Below are 15,489 nucleotides of genomic sequence, written 5' to 3' on the forward strand. Positions count from 1 at the left end.
TTGTTGCCATATATGACTACACAAAGGACAAGGATGATGAGCTGTCATTCATGGAGGGTGCAATCATTTATGTTATAAAGAAGAATGATGACGGCTGGTATGAAGGAGTTTGCAACAGAGTGACTGGCCTGTTTCCTGGAAACTATGTTGAGTCAATCATGCACTATGCGGATTAAGTTCTCTCTTCAGGTCAGGTCTTATTCAATCATGCCATAATTATTTACAAAGGGTAACTAAAAGGTTAACAATTGTCTTAATGCTCTTTAAAATGTGCCCATCTTTTCAGGCCATACTGTTTAAATGGTATGATTGAATGTTCATCTGTAAGCATTTGTCTCTGCAGAGTTTGTAAAACGAGCAACTGTTTATTACTGATTATGCTTATTTACTTATGCATTGTTGATTTTTATGACCAGCCTAAATATTCTGGGGAAGTAGGGTATATAATATTTAATGACTCATCATTCAAATTGTGCCATTATTTTCTTTTTTCAGTGCAGCATGGTAAACTAACAACTATGTTAGATTAACATTAAATCTGATTGAAAAGTCTGATAGTGCTGGTCATTTACCTTTGTTTAGACTCTTGCTCATCCTCAAACTATAGTATTTGTTTAAAAGCATGCATACAAACTTATGTATTGAATTATACTTTTTTCTCTCCAAAAAATCCAAGATGCTTCCAATTTGTTGTAATCTTTTGCCTGGAGTACTCTTTCACAAAACCTAGTCCATTTGAGTCTCTAAGGTGTCCATATGAATCAAAGATGGGTGGTCTTATGATGTATGTGTAATTTGTACCTGAGTTTTTTATGAGTAAATTTGCATTGAATTTTTCCATTCATAAATACATAAGTGAACCAAAGGTCTTGTCCATTAATTTGTTGGCTTGCCTTGCAAAGCAATACTAAAACATTGACTTGGCAAAAATCCCCCCGTCCCTTATAAGCAGGGACAATTTTGATGCAAGTGCAAAACTTAACATCCTCCAAGATAGGAAACCAAGTTTCTGCAAGCTCATGATGCATAAAATTACACAAAACTATTTGGCTTCATTCATTGCGACAGTGAGTGATAACTGCTAGACACTTGCAACTAATGTCTCTTGTTACTCTTTTAAACAGAGGATCACAGTGCTAAAAGGCTTATAGGTGAGTTTGCAGAGTAAAGGAGTCCTGGGCCTGGGAAATTGCATTAACATCTCTTCCGATAGTTCTTGGATGCTAGACTTAGCTGGGGACTGACACACAACAGAAATCTGTGCCTATTCCCAGCTATCCACATATGACCAGAGCTGTCCAGTCTGATTGTGCTGATTTAGCACTAGATGGGCAACGTCATGCCATCTAATTGCATCTTTGGCACTACAGCTGCAACACCAGGAATCAACAATGCATTCTTCCCTCCACCCAGTAGTCTTTTACTCTGGCAGTGGAGCTTCCTTAGGGGTGATTGCCTTTACCAGCTTGGGTGACTGTGGTTATTAAATGAAGCCACTTGGCCCTGGTTATGAGGCTACCAAGTTTTGTTCTTAACACATTCCACAACATGCAGAGTTGTGAGGAAACTTGTCACAAGTCACTGTCCTATCGGCCACCTCACTTAAAACGTAGAAGGTTGCATGTCCTGCTAAGATGACGTTGTAGCACTGAAGGGATTTGCTACTGACTTGTCCACATCACTGTATTTAAAGACGGTTGCTGCCACAGCCATCCACAAAATACAAGCAGCATGTGAGCCCAGGTGGAGGCAGATACTACAGGAGAGATGATGCTGGTCCAGGTGTCCTACTGAAAGGAGCTAATCATATCCGCTCACGTAGGGAAGGACATGAGCAGTCACAGCCTACTTTGCTCTTCTAAGAAAGCAACACATGCACTTTGACACCTCCATTTTGAGCACAACGTCAGGTGACTTTTTTTGGTCTCTTTGTACAAAACTTGTATTACTTAGATAATCTAAGGCAGATTATGATTTAGTAAGGGATTTTTTTTTTACTGTATGTAGTAAAGATTTATTTGGACTGAACTGTCTTAATGGGTATTAAAATTAAATGATGAAAGAGCAGGTGTACTGGCTGTTCGAGTGGTTACAGTTGTTTTCTAGTGTGGCATTAAATACTGAAGCATCCCTTGCCGCCTTACCTTAAACAAACCTAACTATATTAAATGCTTTCTTGCCTTTTCCTAATTGTTAATCTGTTATTTCTGAGATCAGTTAGCAATCCGTAAAACCTATCTGTATTCCCTTTATAAATTGGAACATCTTAAAATTGTATATAACCTGTTTATTTACAAAAAAATATGTGCAGTCTTTTTATAATAAACCATACTCCTTTAATATTCTTGGTACTCTGAAACTAATGGGGAATTAGATCATTCTTAAGGTATCTTTCTTATACTCCCAGCACACACCAAGGCGTTTGCAAAAGTGATTTTCAACACATTGATTGTATTTATTCATTGTGGCCTTGGGTGTCAATATTGAACGATGTAAACAGTGCCCATGACAAAAACAGGAACCCCCCACCCATTAAAAATACAGGCACAAGGCATTGCTACCAGTTTAACAGACTGATCTTGTTTCATCATTTTTGTATGGCTTCCTTCAATAAAACATTTTTACTTCATAAACCTAGTTATATTTATTTCAGTGAGGATAACTTAAATTTTGGTAACTGCACTGGAAGCAAGCCAAGATGTTTCACCATGTAAATTTAGGCACAGTCTGGTAAATATCTCCTTCATTGCAACTCATTCTGGCAGCTGTGTCATTTGTCTCGGGCGATGACTATTTCTGCTAGTTGAATGAGGGCATCTCTTTCAGGGGATGGTCTGAGCTTGCTGATCTCTGTCATTGCTTTATGGCAGTAGCGCTGGGCGAGGTAGGTTGTTTGCTGCACGCCATGACTCTAAAAAAGAAAAACACCCAAAGACTTTTAAGTAGAGAAGTTAGGAGGCCATGGGATCTTTCTTGCTCCCTTTTTTCTGTCAGATTTTGAAACTGATTCTAGAACATAAATTTTAGCAACGGTCTTTTTAGAACTGTCCAAAACCACCATTCTGGAGAGCTCAAGGGCTCTGTAGGTTTGATGCTAGGGATTGAATCTGGGACCTTTTGCATCTCCAGAACCAACTGGGATAAACCTGCTGCCAGCAAGCCTGGAGAGCCACTGCCAGTGTAGACAATGTTAAGTTAGATGGACCAATGGTCAGATTTGCCATAAGGCAGCTTTTCTATGCTCCAAGCAGTTTAAAAGCTGAGGGACAAGCAAATACGCTGTCTGAATGTGCTCGACTACCTCTACACTCCTCCAAGGGGTTATCTGTACTTAAAGCTTCAAGTAAATACATCTAGATTACAACAGAGCTCAATGCACCGGAAAGGAGAAGCACAAAATCTAATTTAGACCAATGCTTACTGGACAGAACGTATCATGCTCACATTTTCTGCATTAAGCGTTCAGACTTGAGTGAACAGGTCCTGTTCTCCATGGGAGGTTAATGGTGAAAATTTGTTCTTGCAAACAGTCACCTTATTGAAATATTTACACCCTGCTCAAGATAGCTTACAACAAATGTTAAAACACAGGGCTTACTAAAACTTCTGAAGTTCATGTTTCAGTTGTTGGAGAAAACCACACATACCATTGATAGGTGATACCCAATATAAATTTGCTTTGTAAAATGAAGTGTTAAGAGTAAAGGCTAGAATCCTACATCAGGGCTTCAAAAAGTACCATAAAACTGAATTCCAGATGAATTCCTATTAACTAAATCTATTGTACTGAACATTATTGTCTAGCAGCATTAGATACATGTATGAGCTGGTATTTATTTTAGTCTGGTCTTGTCTTACCTGTAATACATACTCCCGGGCACGTTCAATGTCTCCTGGCAAACTGAATCGCCTCATTATCATGGCATTAATTTCTGGAAACTGAGAAGGAGAAAAACATTAACTTCCCCCAAAATGCAAGAGCTTAGAAACCAATAGGAGAGACGAACTACCTATTATCTTTTCTCACCTATAAACATCTCACAGGCATTTTTATGAAAAGGCAGGCATACAGCTTGAACAAGGTAACATGAAGCGCTTCCACCCCTACTCGTCCTTAAATTTCAATATACAGTGGTACCTTGGGTTAAGAACTTAATTCATTCTGGAGGTCCATTCTTAACCTGAGGTACCACTTTAGCTAATGGGGCCTGCTGCTGCGCCATCGCCACACGATTTCTGTTCTCATCCTGAAGTAAAGTTCTTAACCTGGGGTACTATTTCTGGGTTAGCGGAGTCTGTAATCTGAAGCGTCTGTAACCAGAGGTACCACTGTAGATGTCTCTCAAGTAGCCAGCAGTACAAGTTTAACTTGGGGTGAAGACAGTATATTTATTAATCCTACCTGCTGACAAGCAAATAAGACAGGACCAGTGGCTATACCAAGCTTAAGGTCTGCTGACGTTGGCTTTCCCAGCTGATCAGAACAGGATGTAAAATCCAGCACGTCATCTATCAACTGCAAACAAACAGACACAGGTTGAGACCAGTTAACAAGGATCTTAGAATTAAGCTCATAACAATTATAATAGTTGTGTCCAGCTTTCAATTATTTTCTGCCTGCTGAACAGGGGACAGTCTAAGCTTGCTGATCTTACTGCTTTATGGCACTGGCCACTGTCATTTGTTGTCTCGCAAGTCCACAAGCTACTTTCTTAGCCTTAGTATCCCTATATGCCAGAGATGTCAAACTGGTCAACCGGCCGATCTCCAGATGATCTTGTTTGATCACGGGATCCCTACTGATCTGCAGCAGCGATAAGCAATGGAGTGGAAGTCCCTCCCCCTCCCCACTGCCATTACTCTTTTCTTCTGTTGTTTGAAATTGGTATTTAGCTGACTAGTTAGAAAATGAAAGTAGTCTTCACCGCTGCATCGTCGTTCTAGGTGAGTGATATGTCCCCACCCCCCAATAAAGCTAAGCTTTCCCCCTCCCTAAAAAAGCTCAACCACTTTGGCTCCTCCCCCCCCCCCATGGGTAGATCACTTCCAGAATTTTTATACTGGGAGTAGATCGCAGTCTCTTGGGAGTTGGACGTGCCTGCTATATACTACCTGAAATGCTATCCCGAGGTTTCTTCCATATTGGTATGCAATCTCATGCACCTCTGGATCAGGGCAGCCTAGAATGGAAACCTGAAAGGGAAACACAAAATAATTCTGTCATTAGTATCCACTGTTTGTATATGCAGCACATTAATAGTAAACAACTGAAGAGAGAAGACAGGCTTCGTTAGCTGCACTGTTGACCACCCCCAGTCCCTGTTTATACACCCAGGCACGTACAAACTAGACCTATTTAAAAGAACACAAGACCCATCTGAACTACAGCATTAAATATATATATATATATCTGAATTTAGATTGGATATATCAAATATTCATCATGGCCAAACTTCATTGCATGCACGGGGCTTGGAGTCTCCGAGATACAGAATGATGGGCTGCAAACTGATTGTTTGCCAATTACTAATGCAATGGCAGCCATGTCATTTGAGGCAACTCTGGTCCCAGCAATTGCCAGAAACTCGAGAGCAATTTCTTCTCCACAAAAAGGGCAGAGTTAAATTCACAAAACACAATGTAAAAAGTGGACACGACAGTCAAATAGGTGATTGTTTCATGCGAAGTCTGCCTGAGGCAGCCATTTTCTGCACTGAAGTTGCTACAAGCTGGTCTTCACACGTGTGTGTGTGTGTGTGTGTGTGTGTGTGTGTGTGACGGGGGGGGGGGAGAGATGCTATAGTGATCATGTCTGATGTCCCTTGGGAAGCAACATATTCAGAAGACAGGTACATCATGTTAAACCCCACCCCCAATGCAAACAGTTGCATTAATTAACACATCTAGGACATAGAACTAGACAATACATTTAAAGCAATATTGGACCACTTTGGACCGTCATGGCTTCCCCCAAAGAAACCAGGGAACAAGGTTTCACTATTACATCATTGGGAACTGCAGCTCTTGTGATGGGGACAGAGTATAGGGACACTGTGACAACTCACAGCATCATTTTCAATCAATCCCTTTCTTAATAGTTCCCAATACGTGACCTTTTTCACAGCTGCTGGACAAGAGCTGATGTTTTCAATGAACTATCCACCACTCATTATCACTATCATGGTTAGTGACTCCTTTATGTACAGACCTCATCAATGCATATAGGTGAAGTCAGGAATTGTTGTTCCATTGTGCATCACTCTATACACTTAAACAACACTAAAAGGTAAAGGTACCCCTGCCCGTACGGGCCAGTCTTGACAGACTCTGGGGTTGTGCACCCATCTCACTTAAGAGGCCAGGGGCCAGCGCTGTCCGGAGACACTTCCGGGTCACGTGGCCAGCGTGACATCGCTGCTCTGGCGAGCCAGAGCCGCACACGGAAACGCCGTTTACCTTCCCGCTGGTAAGCGGTCACTATTTATCTACTTGCACCCGGAGGTGCTTTCGAACTGCTAGGTTGGCAGGCGCTGGGACCGAGCAGCGGGAGCGCACCCCGCCGCAGGGATTCGAACCGCCGACCTTTCGATCGGCAAGTCCTAGGCGCTGAGGCTTTAACCCACAGCGCCACCTGCGTCCCTAAACAACACTAGAGGTCTGCTAATAGCAATAAGAACGAACAATACTAGGGAACTCTGCATCCTAGCTCAAGTGTCTCTAGTACAATTTAAGCAACAACACAAGTGAGTATCTGAAAGCAATATGGAAATCAGCCATTGTGACAAAGGAAGAGCCAAACCAGGATTAAAAATGCAGCTTTATAACCACTGAAGTTTTGGCAATATATTATTTGGACGTTTTAGGCTGCAGTCCTAACTCCACCCACTTGGGAATAAGCCCCACTGAATTCAACAGGACTCATGTCTACTCATTTTTAAGTTAGGAAGTCTTCCAAAATAGATGCATAAAAAGAAAGAAAGATGACATTACAACAAGGAATGGCAAAGTACAGCAGCCAACAATGACCAATGGCACTAGCCATCAAGACATCGTTTTTTTTAATATCCTCCTTTGACTCATTTCCTAACATTGTGAGACTGAGATAAGCAAAGAGTGCCAAGTTACTGATGTGCTTCACTCCTTTCAGCATGAGACACACCGGAGAGGCTTCCAGGACTTTGGGCCCCTTAAGCCTGAAGAGTTAGTAAGAGAAAGCTGTGAAAAGGCTGCAACTCCCCCCCCCCCCCAAGTTTCCCACTGATGCATCATGGTATATGAACAACAAGAAAGACGGAACGTACATACTGCTTTACAGCTGTTTGCTATAAGACTTGCAGTCTTCTTAAAGGTCTTTTCGAGGTAGTGAGCAAATCTCTCGTTTTCGTTTTCTTTGGAACCCATCTGAAGAAATTCGCCTAAGAAAGGATGAAGAGCCCAACATTGCCATTCAACTGCTGCCTAGACAAAAATGTCTCAGTTGCTTCTAGAGATTTTGTGAAAATGCCTTACCATGCACCAGATCCTCAATCACACATGTTATCACAGAAACAATGGTTGCGCTTCCAATGCGTGCTAATGCTACAGAGGCTGCAGAAAGGATGAAATCCCCAGCTAGGACTGCCTGGAAAGGAAGAATTTGCTTTTAAGAGAGAAGCAGCATACATACAATACTGAAACTGTTTTCTCTTTAATGCAGCGGGGGATGGGGGGAGAGGCGTTTTCAATTTACAGTCATTTTTGTGTGATTTATTTTTTTCTCCAGGTTTATTCAAAGGTATTCCCTTTACAGATACCTGAAGGAGAGTGAAGTCTTACCCTGGCACCAAAAAGATGTCGGTGTCAGTGCCAAGCAGGCCTCAATAGCGAGAACATTTCACAGGTGTGGGGGCCACCACTGAAAAGCCTCTCCATGTTGCTGCGCCTCTGAGCCTCTCTTGGCACTAGACAACTCTTGTAATATCCAGCTATATTCTTGAGGGGTACCTTTTCTGGGTAGTGGGCCAGATTGTTATCTCTGGCAGGGCTGCCCCTGTCAATCACTACGATGGCAAGTGATGTGCTTTGAAGTCCCAGTTGTTGGGACCTTCAGTGCTGTTTGAAAGACTTTTGCTATTGGAAAGGGCTTTCAGACTGCACTCCTGTTTGATCCTCTGGAAGCTCAAATGGGAGCGGGTGCGGGGAGGGGAACTTTCTTGACAATCCTTTGAAAAGGCAGCTATTTTTCCCCAGGTGATCAGGAGGACAGAGAAAAAAACCTGCCTTCTGGAAGGACTGGCTACTCGCAGGGAATGCCCTGCATAGCTGATCCTTTTAAAAGGTTGCTGCTTCCCAAAGGGATGCTTTTTTTGGCTGCCCATGCCTGTTCCCAGGACAGGACAGGCACACACACACAGTGAAACCGAGTTCCTTGGAGGCTGCTGCACACTGCGTTTTCAACTTCCAATTTCAAAAGTTCAAAGAGCATTGCTAGGCAAAGGAAGTGGTTTCGACAGACTCTTGCCACCCATCAGCAGAGGAACAACCAGGAGCCTACTTGAAGCTTCTGAGAGTTCCTTTTAAACCCTGCCCTTGTCTGTCCTAATAAGATGGGGTGCCGTCCCCCTAACAGTCTGGCAGGCTAAAGAAGCCTGGGGGGAAGCCTGATGTGCCAAGATTGGCCAGCGGGCCAGAGGTGCCCCACTGCTGCTTCACAGCTTAAAACTAGCACTTTGAATTGGGTCCAAAAAGGTGTAAGCAGCAGCTGCAGTTGTGCCAATACTGGTGTGATATGGTCCACCTCATCAGCAGCCTGGCGACTACCCTCTGCACCTACTGCGGTTTCCAAACAGCCTTCCAGGGCAACCCAGTGAATTGCGGTAATTAACCTAGAGATTACCACAGTATAGGTCACTGGAGCCAAGCTATTCCTGTCCAGATATGGGTATAGCTGGGCCACCAGCTCAAGATGGGAGAAGGCACTTCACACCACAATGGCTGCTCAAGGGACAGAATAGAACCTCCAAGTCAGGAGTCTGCTATTATGCTCGCTAGCAGTGTAAAGAGAGGTCAGCTCAGCTGCTACATATGATGATTTTATTATTTATTTGAAAAGCCATCCTGCCCTTTCTCCAAAGGAGCCCAGAGCAGCAGACAAAAAAACCCAATACAAGCATTCAATCAAAAAGAAACAATAAAATACCCCCAACAGCTAAATAATTTCAAGGCTGCCACGAACAATAACTTTCAGCCATCATATTTATTACTTGAAATGCCAAGTACAGCTTTTAATTGTTCAGACCAAGATAATTTTCCACGGCTGCTTTCGCCTACAAAAGTTGAAGGACAGGGCTAAGTCCGTGTCATTCTCATGCCTCCAAACCAGCTGTGAGTTGCATGCAGATGAGGAGGCCCAGCCCAGCCAGATCAACAGGTGTGCCTACCAAGTCAATGGGGCCTGAAAGAGCATCGGTGTCAGTTACGCACATGAAGCACCATTGCTGGATTAGATTAAATTGGAACCGGCAGGTGTGCTCCTTTCTTTCCCGCTGGATATCAGGGAAGATTGTGACACAAACACAGCAAGAACCCCTTTTATTAACCTAAACTCTGCCCCAGCTGACACATACATATCTGAACTGCCCTTCCTGCTTTGTTATCTTGTCTCATCTCCCCACTACTACTGCAATTCCCACCCATAATTCTAGCTCACGTGTTTCAAGAATTCAAGGAAAGTGGAAGAGGTGAGTGGGCAGCAAGGCTGTAACAAACTGGGGCCAAAAGACAAAGGGTGGGAAGGACATTCTGCAGAAGAAGGTGCTGGATTGGGCATGGTCAATGTGGTGCCCTCCAGATGTTGGTGGACCACAGTTTCCATCACCCTTGATCACTGGCCATATTTTCTGGCCACTGGGAGTTGCAGTCCAACAACATCTGGAGGGCACTGTGTTGGCAACCCCTGGATAAATTGGTTTTTTTCCTCATCACTCCACCCACAAGATAAGGAAAGGGGAAGCAATACTCCAAGAATTCAAGGTATTTGCCCAGACGGGTTATTTTATCAGCTTCTCTTCAGATAATTTCCTGTTTTTCCAGCCTTCTGCTAAACCTGCTTCTCGAGACTAATTCAAAGATTCCATTTTCAGGAAAGTATGATGGGGCACCTCTTACACACACCCCCAACTAAATGTCAAAAGGTCCTGGGAGAATATCTCAAACTATGCTGCAAAATATTTAAGCTTGGTTAGAACTACTGCTGTGTTTGTCCCAGAGAATGATCATATCCACATTATTGCTTGGTCTCTACCCAGTAAAAGTTAAGCATTTTGATCTCAATGGGATAGTGAGAGGCATGTGTTTAAATATCTCCTATTGGAATGAATGAGAGTTTAAAGTGCTTAACTGTGTGGAAAGTTAAAAGCTCTGAATGTGACCTTTTATATGATCAGCTTTATATGGCAAATTAGGAGGCAGGCAGGTGCAAGGAACACTTTTGCCACTTCATTTCAGGAAGTGCTCAACTTTGGCTAGACTATGCCGTATGCAGAACAAACGTATTTAATTTTGCATGCCAAGTGTTCTGTGCAATTCAAAAGCATGCAAGCAATTAACATAAACTGTTGCAAATAAAAAACACCCGTAAATATTTAATCTTAAAAGCAATAGATAAAACCTGCCTCGTTTGCTTTAGTCATCCTTATAGCCTGTATACTTTCCCTACAACTTCCCATGTAAACATCCATCCAAATACAAAAAATAAATAAATCACTGCATCGCTACAAACACACTCACCTTCCTTTCCCCCCAAATGTGATTGACTGTTTGTTTTCCTCTCCGTGAATTTGCATCATCAATAACATCATCGTGAAGGAGAGTAGCTGTATGGATCATTTCTGTAATTACTGCTATAGAACGCTGGCTTGCCTGTACTTCCCTAAAATCGGAGTGAAAGAAACATTGGAAGCTGAGCAAACCAAGCACGCTAGGACACGTTCACCAGCTCAGGAAAATGCAGTTTTGGATAGCAATGACTTGTTCTGCATTTGTGACAAATAGTTTGGAATCCAGTGTCTCTGTAGTTCACTTCCTCATCCAAACTTAATCCAATTCTTCTCCAGCGGCACCAGGCAGTTGGTTTTAATGAGCAGGTATGGGGAAGTCAGAAGTTATTACGATCATCATCATCATCACCATCATCATCATCATCAGACCACCTTCCTTACAGACTGTCTTGGGTGTTAAGATCAGCAGAGGGGCCCCTGCCCTAAGAATTCTTTTTTGGGGGGTGGCCCAGGAGAGCATTCCTTCCCTATAGAAGGACACCTGGGTAATAAATTTAATAAAAAATTTCAGAAATACACAGCGGTGCAGGAACAACGCAAGAGAAATTATTCCCTCTTATATGGAACGTAATAACTTGGTTAGCTAAGGAAGCAAACTTGAAATTATTTATTCATAAAACACAGGAAATCAGTTTTTTACAGACGGTTGGGCTGGCAACTAAACTAGCTTTTAAAAGGGATTATATATACCAGCTTTCCTCAACCTGGTGCCCTCCAGATATTTTTTATGACCACTTCCATTAGCCCCAGCTACCATGGCCATTTGGGCAGGGGCTGATGGGAGTTGCAAACCGAAACTTTGGAGAGCACCAGGCTGGGGAAGACTGAGACAGACTATATTGTTGAATATTAGCGGTGGAAGCAAAAAATGGAGCTCTCATGTTCCATGGCAATATGCCTCCAGGTGACAGGAGCGAAGAGACAGCTATCTCCACCAACCTCTGCTAAACGTTTCCTTGCAGAATCCAGCTGACCATCACAGAAACAGAACCCAGTGCTAGATTATCGAAAGACCCACTTCGAACATTTTGTCAGTGAAATTTAAAACACTTGGCCAGTGAATTTCCCAGAGCACCAACAGCAGCACTAAGGGGACAAGATATTAACTTGTCCTACTGAAACCCACGCAAAAAAACCCAAAAAACCTTTCTATAGCCAAAAGCTATAAAGTGGGCATCAAGTCAGCCTGTGGCTGTGATCCTTACCCCACTTACCTGGGAGTAAGCCCTGCTGAATTCTACAGGACTTACTCCCAAGTAGACATGGTTAGGACAGCACTGTAAGGGCTAAGTTTTATTCAGAGAGGACCCATTGAAACTAATGAACATGATTAAAGGTAAAGGGACCCATGGCTGTTAGGTCCAGTCGCGGACGACTCTGGGGTTGTGCGCTCATCTCACTCTGTGGGCCGAGGGAGCCGACTTTTTTCCGCAGACAGTTTTTCTGGGTCATGTGGCTAGCATGACTAAGCTGCTTCTGGCGAACCAAGAGCAGAGCACAGAAACGCCATTTACCTTCCTGCTGGAGCGGTACCTATTTATCTACTTGCACTTAATGTGCTTTTAAACTGCTAGGTTGGCAGGAGCTGGGACCGATCAATGGGAGCTCACCCCGTCGCGGGGATTTGAACTGCCGACCTTCCGATCAGTAAGCCCTAGGCTCTGTGGTTTAGACCACAGCGCCTAAGTTGGGTCTATTACTTACAGTAGGTCCACTCCGAGCAATACCACTGTAAAATGCTGTGTACAGTTTGGGAAAGATATTGAAAAATGCATAAATTGTGCAGTTGCAAACATGCTGCTTAACTCCTGCTGTTATTGCTAGGGAGTGACTTTTTTTTTTGAGCCAAGGAAACTGGATTTGAAATTGTAAGAACTTTAAAAATAAAGGTTAGGTATTTACCCGGAGTTATTATGATGAAAATTGCACGCTCTAGCCATTAGCACCACAATCATTGGTCGAAAAGCCTTCCCTTTGCCATCAAAGTAATATTCACACATTTCCTTCAGTTCTGTAGTAGATACCCATAATTCCTGTAAACAAACAAAAATGCAGTTTTAAAGCTGAGCAGTAAGTCTGGAAATAGGTTGATGCAATGTTATGCCTCTTTGGAAGAGAGATTACAGCCCTTCACACCAGACACCAAAGAGCCCTTACCTTTTTAATATCTTCATAGAGATTATTCAAGTCTTTGCTTCCCAGTTTAAAAGGATCCTTATATTTTTCATCACTAACCGCTGTACCACAGCTGTACAATCGCAGCGTTGTGTGGTGAAACCTGGGGATAGTATTATTTGAAAGAATTTAGAGAGGTAAAATACAGGTTGGATTTGTGTTTCATTTTACAGAGCATACAAAATACTGGCCTGATTTGCATGTCATGCTAAGCCAAAGCTAAAGCATAGTTTATTAAACAAACCATGCTTAAAATCACAAGTTGCCCCAGATGATTTGTTTTCTAAAAGTTTGGTGTCTTTCTCTCCCCCCCTCCGCCCACTTCTCACCTACTTTGTACTTGCCACCCTATATCCCAAAAGCCTTTGCAGCACCTTGTACTGGTGTTCATGTCTCTATGTCCATTCCTACTGGGCAGCTTCAAGGGAAATTGTCCCCGAGTTCTGTGCCTGCTCTCATCCATAACAGAGTCCCACCCAAATTTCACAGTGGTTTTTTAAACCTTTCCTTTCTTAAACTTTTATCCCTGCACCTGCTACCTCAACATCACTCTGTTACATTACCCCATCACTCCTCTCCTTAGATGGTACTCAAATTAGCCACTGAACTTAATGGGTTTCACTTCTGAGTAGACAAACGCTGTAATGTGGATATAGGAGAGGGCAGGAAAGAAAATAGTGTTTTAAAAGGGGTGGGGGGGTGGGAGATAATCCACTAATTGGCTGCTGGTGAGGAGAGAGCGTAAGATAAATTTGTTGAGGGCAGATTGTAGTTTAACAAACTGAGGTTTTGGCTGAAATATTTTTTCTTACTTTCAGAACATTTCTACAAGCTCCTTTAGATAGCTGTAACCTGTAAAATGCTATCAATAGGCTTTCAAAGAGTAAAAATTTGAGCTTTGCAGCAAAGGTGGGGCAGGACAAAACAGAAGTCTCATTTAAGATTTCATCTGCACTATGTGCTACAGCTATGGCATGATAGGTTTTTTTTTTCTTTTTTGGTGTGTACACATAAATAATTACAATAAAAATAGCACAGCACCAGCCCTTTCATTAAAAGCAGTCAGTTTCCAAACATCTAGTTTGGTGGTCAAAAGATATGGATTGATTGTCTTGCCCTACGCCATAAATGGTAATTATAGACTAATGAATATTTGCTGCAATCAAGGCACTCAATATGTAATTGAGTCTCTGGTACCACTCTAGTTCATTTTGTTTATGTGGAACTTGTGCATGCAAGCAAGCCTATTTAAGCTTATAGTACAGGAGCAGTGGACCCATATTGTACCCACACTAATCTTGTGGCAAATGTAGGAGAATTCTTGCAGCAGCTTGTTCCCAATAACTCAAACGGTATTCGGAAGAGGACAGCTGGGCAATAAATCTCAGGAACATGGATACAGCTTGTACTCTGTCACTCAGAAGTGAAGCCATGTTTGGAACACGCAACTAGGTATGCAGAAAGACTTGCTGTGCACTTAAGAAATGTGGACTCTTCGGCAAGATGTGTTTCAGAATGAGGTGAATACTGCAAGTGGTGCACTTGATGGGGGCCTTCCCTTCAATATGTAACACTGGGCTAAGAATCACTACCAATCGGTAGCTGAGCCAGGGAAACTTCCTTCTCTTGATTCTTAAGTGTAATGGTTCTAAGGGGGTTGCTCGTGCGTAAGTTGCCGCCACTCCTGGCTAGGTTGCCTGGTTGAACCCTTTCTCTCTGGACAGCCTTGCACTCGTGGCTGTCTCAGTCGCTGGCAGAATCCGTCAGAGGCCGTTTCTTAAACTTCTTCCAGCAAAGAAGTTCTTTGACGCCAAGTCTCCTCCTACTCTCCCTGCGCGGAAGTCTTCTGCGCAGGGAGGGTGTGGGCAGCGGAGTACCCGTGCTCTCCCCACTGGTCTCCGGTGAAGAGTCCTGGAGCCTTCTCTCCGATTCCCCCATCTGCCCCCCTTCGCCCCTGGTGTTACGCTGATTTCCTTCCCCAGCAGATGGGCTGCCTCTCTCCCTGCTGGGACCCTCTCCGGCATCGCTCTGGAGCCTTCCTTCCGCCTCTGGCTCCGATGGCAGTTCCCTGACATTAAGTGACACATTTTACCTCAATCTAAGTATTGTTTCAACTTAAGGAGCATGTTATTGGCCTGACATTCCTACTGCACTTATTTACTATACCTTGCCACTGGTTCTTCAGCTTCCACTTAAAAACAGGAGTACAGTCGCTTGGTGAAGCTTTTACATGTTCAAAGGCAAGGCGGGTTGCTGTCCTAGCAGGCTTGTGCAGGAGGACCTTTTAATAGGATATGCTCCAAATATGGTAGCTATCCAGCCCAAAGACGATACAATAGGCAAGGAGGAACTCGAAATCAAATCAGTGTTATGAAACAGAAGATGAACACTTATGTCGTATAAAACAAAGGGGAAGAGAGAAATAGCTTGATCCCATACCAGTTAGTTTATTGAATGTATAAATTGCTTCCCTGAACCTGCTTTGGTTATATTGTAT

General features: G+C 43.1%; 2 protein-coding genes across 11 annotated transcripts in view; one reads left to right on the top strand and one right to left on the bottom strand.

Annotated features, from left to right (window-relative positions):
* The window catches only part of ABI1 (abl interactor 1), a 97,448-nt gene extending 94,815 nt beyond the window's left edge, over positions 1-2,633 (top strand). For all 10 annotated transcript variants that reach the window (XM_079948145.1, XM_079948142.1, XM_079948144.1 and 7 more), the window contains one exon: positions 1-2,633. In XM_079948145.1, the coding sequence (XP_079804271.1) occupies positions 1-176 (176 nt within the window). In that variant the 3' untranslated portion in view covers positions 177-2,633.
* PDSS1 (decaprenyl diphosphate synthase subunit 1) overlaps positions 2,432-15,489 on the bottom strand; it is a gene marked incomplete at its 5' end in the record, with an annotated part of 18,766 nt that continues 5,708 nt past the window's right edge. Inside the window, 9 exon segments of the mRNA XM_079948138.1 lie at positions 2,432-2,911; positions 3,859-3,939; positions 4,403-4,516; positions 5,113-5,193; positions 7,306-7,415; positions 7,510-7,621; positions 10,768-10,909; positions 12,720-12,850; positions 12,975-13,095. Of these exon segments, the coding sequence (XP_079804264.1) occupies positions 2,771-2,911; positions 3,859-3,939; positions 4,403-4,516; positions 5,113-5,193; positions 7,306-7,415; positions 7,510-7,621; positions 10,768-10,909; positions 12,720-12,850; positions 12,975-13,095 (1,033 nt within the window). The 3' untranslated portion in view covers positions 2,432-2,770.

This window comes from Podarcis cretensis, assembly GCF_951804945.1.
Source record: "Podarcis cretensis genome assembly, chromosome: 12".
NCBI classification, from domain to species: Eukaryota; Metazoa; Chordata; class Lepidosauria; order Squamata; family Lacertidae; genus Podarcis; species Podarcis cretensis.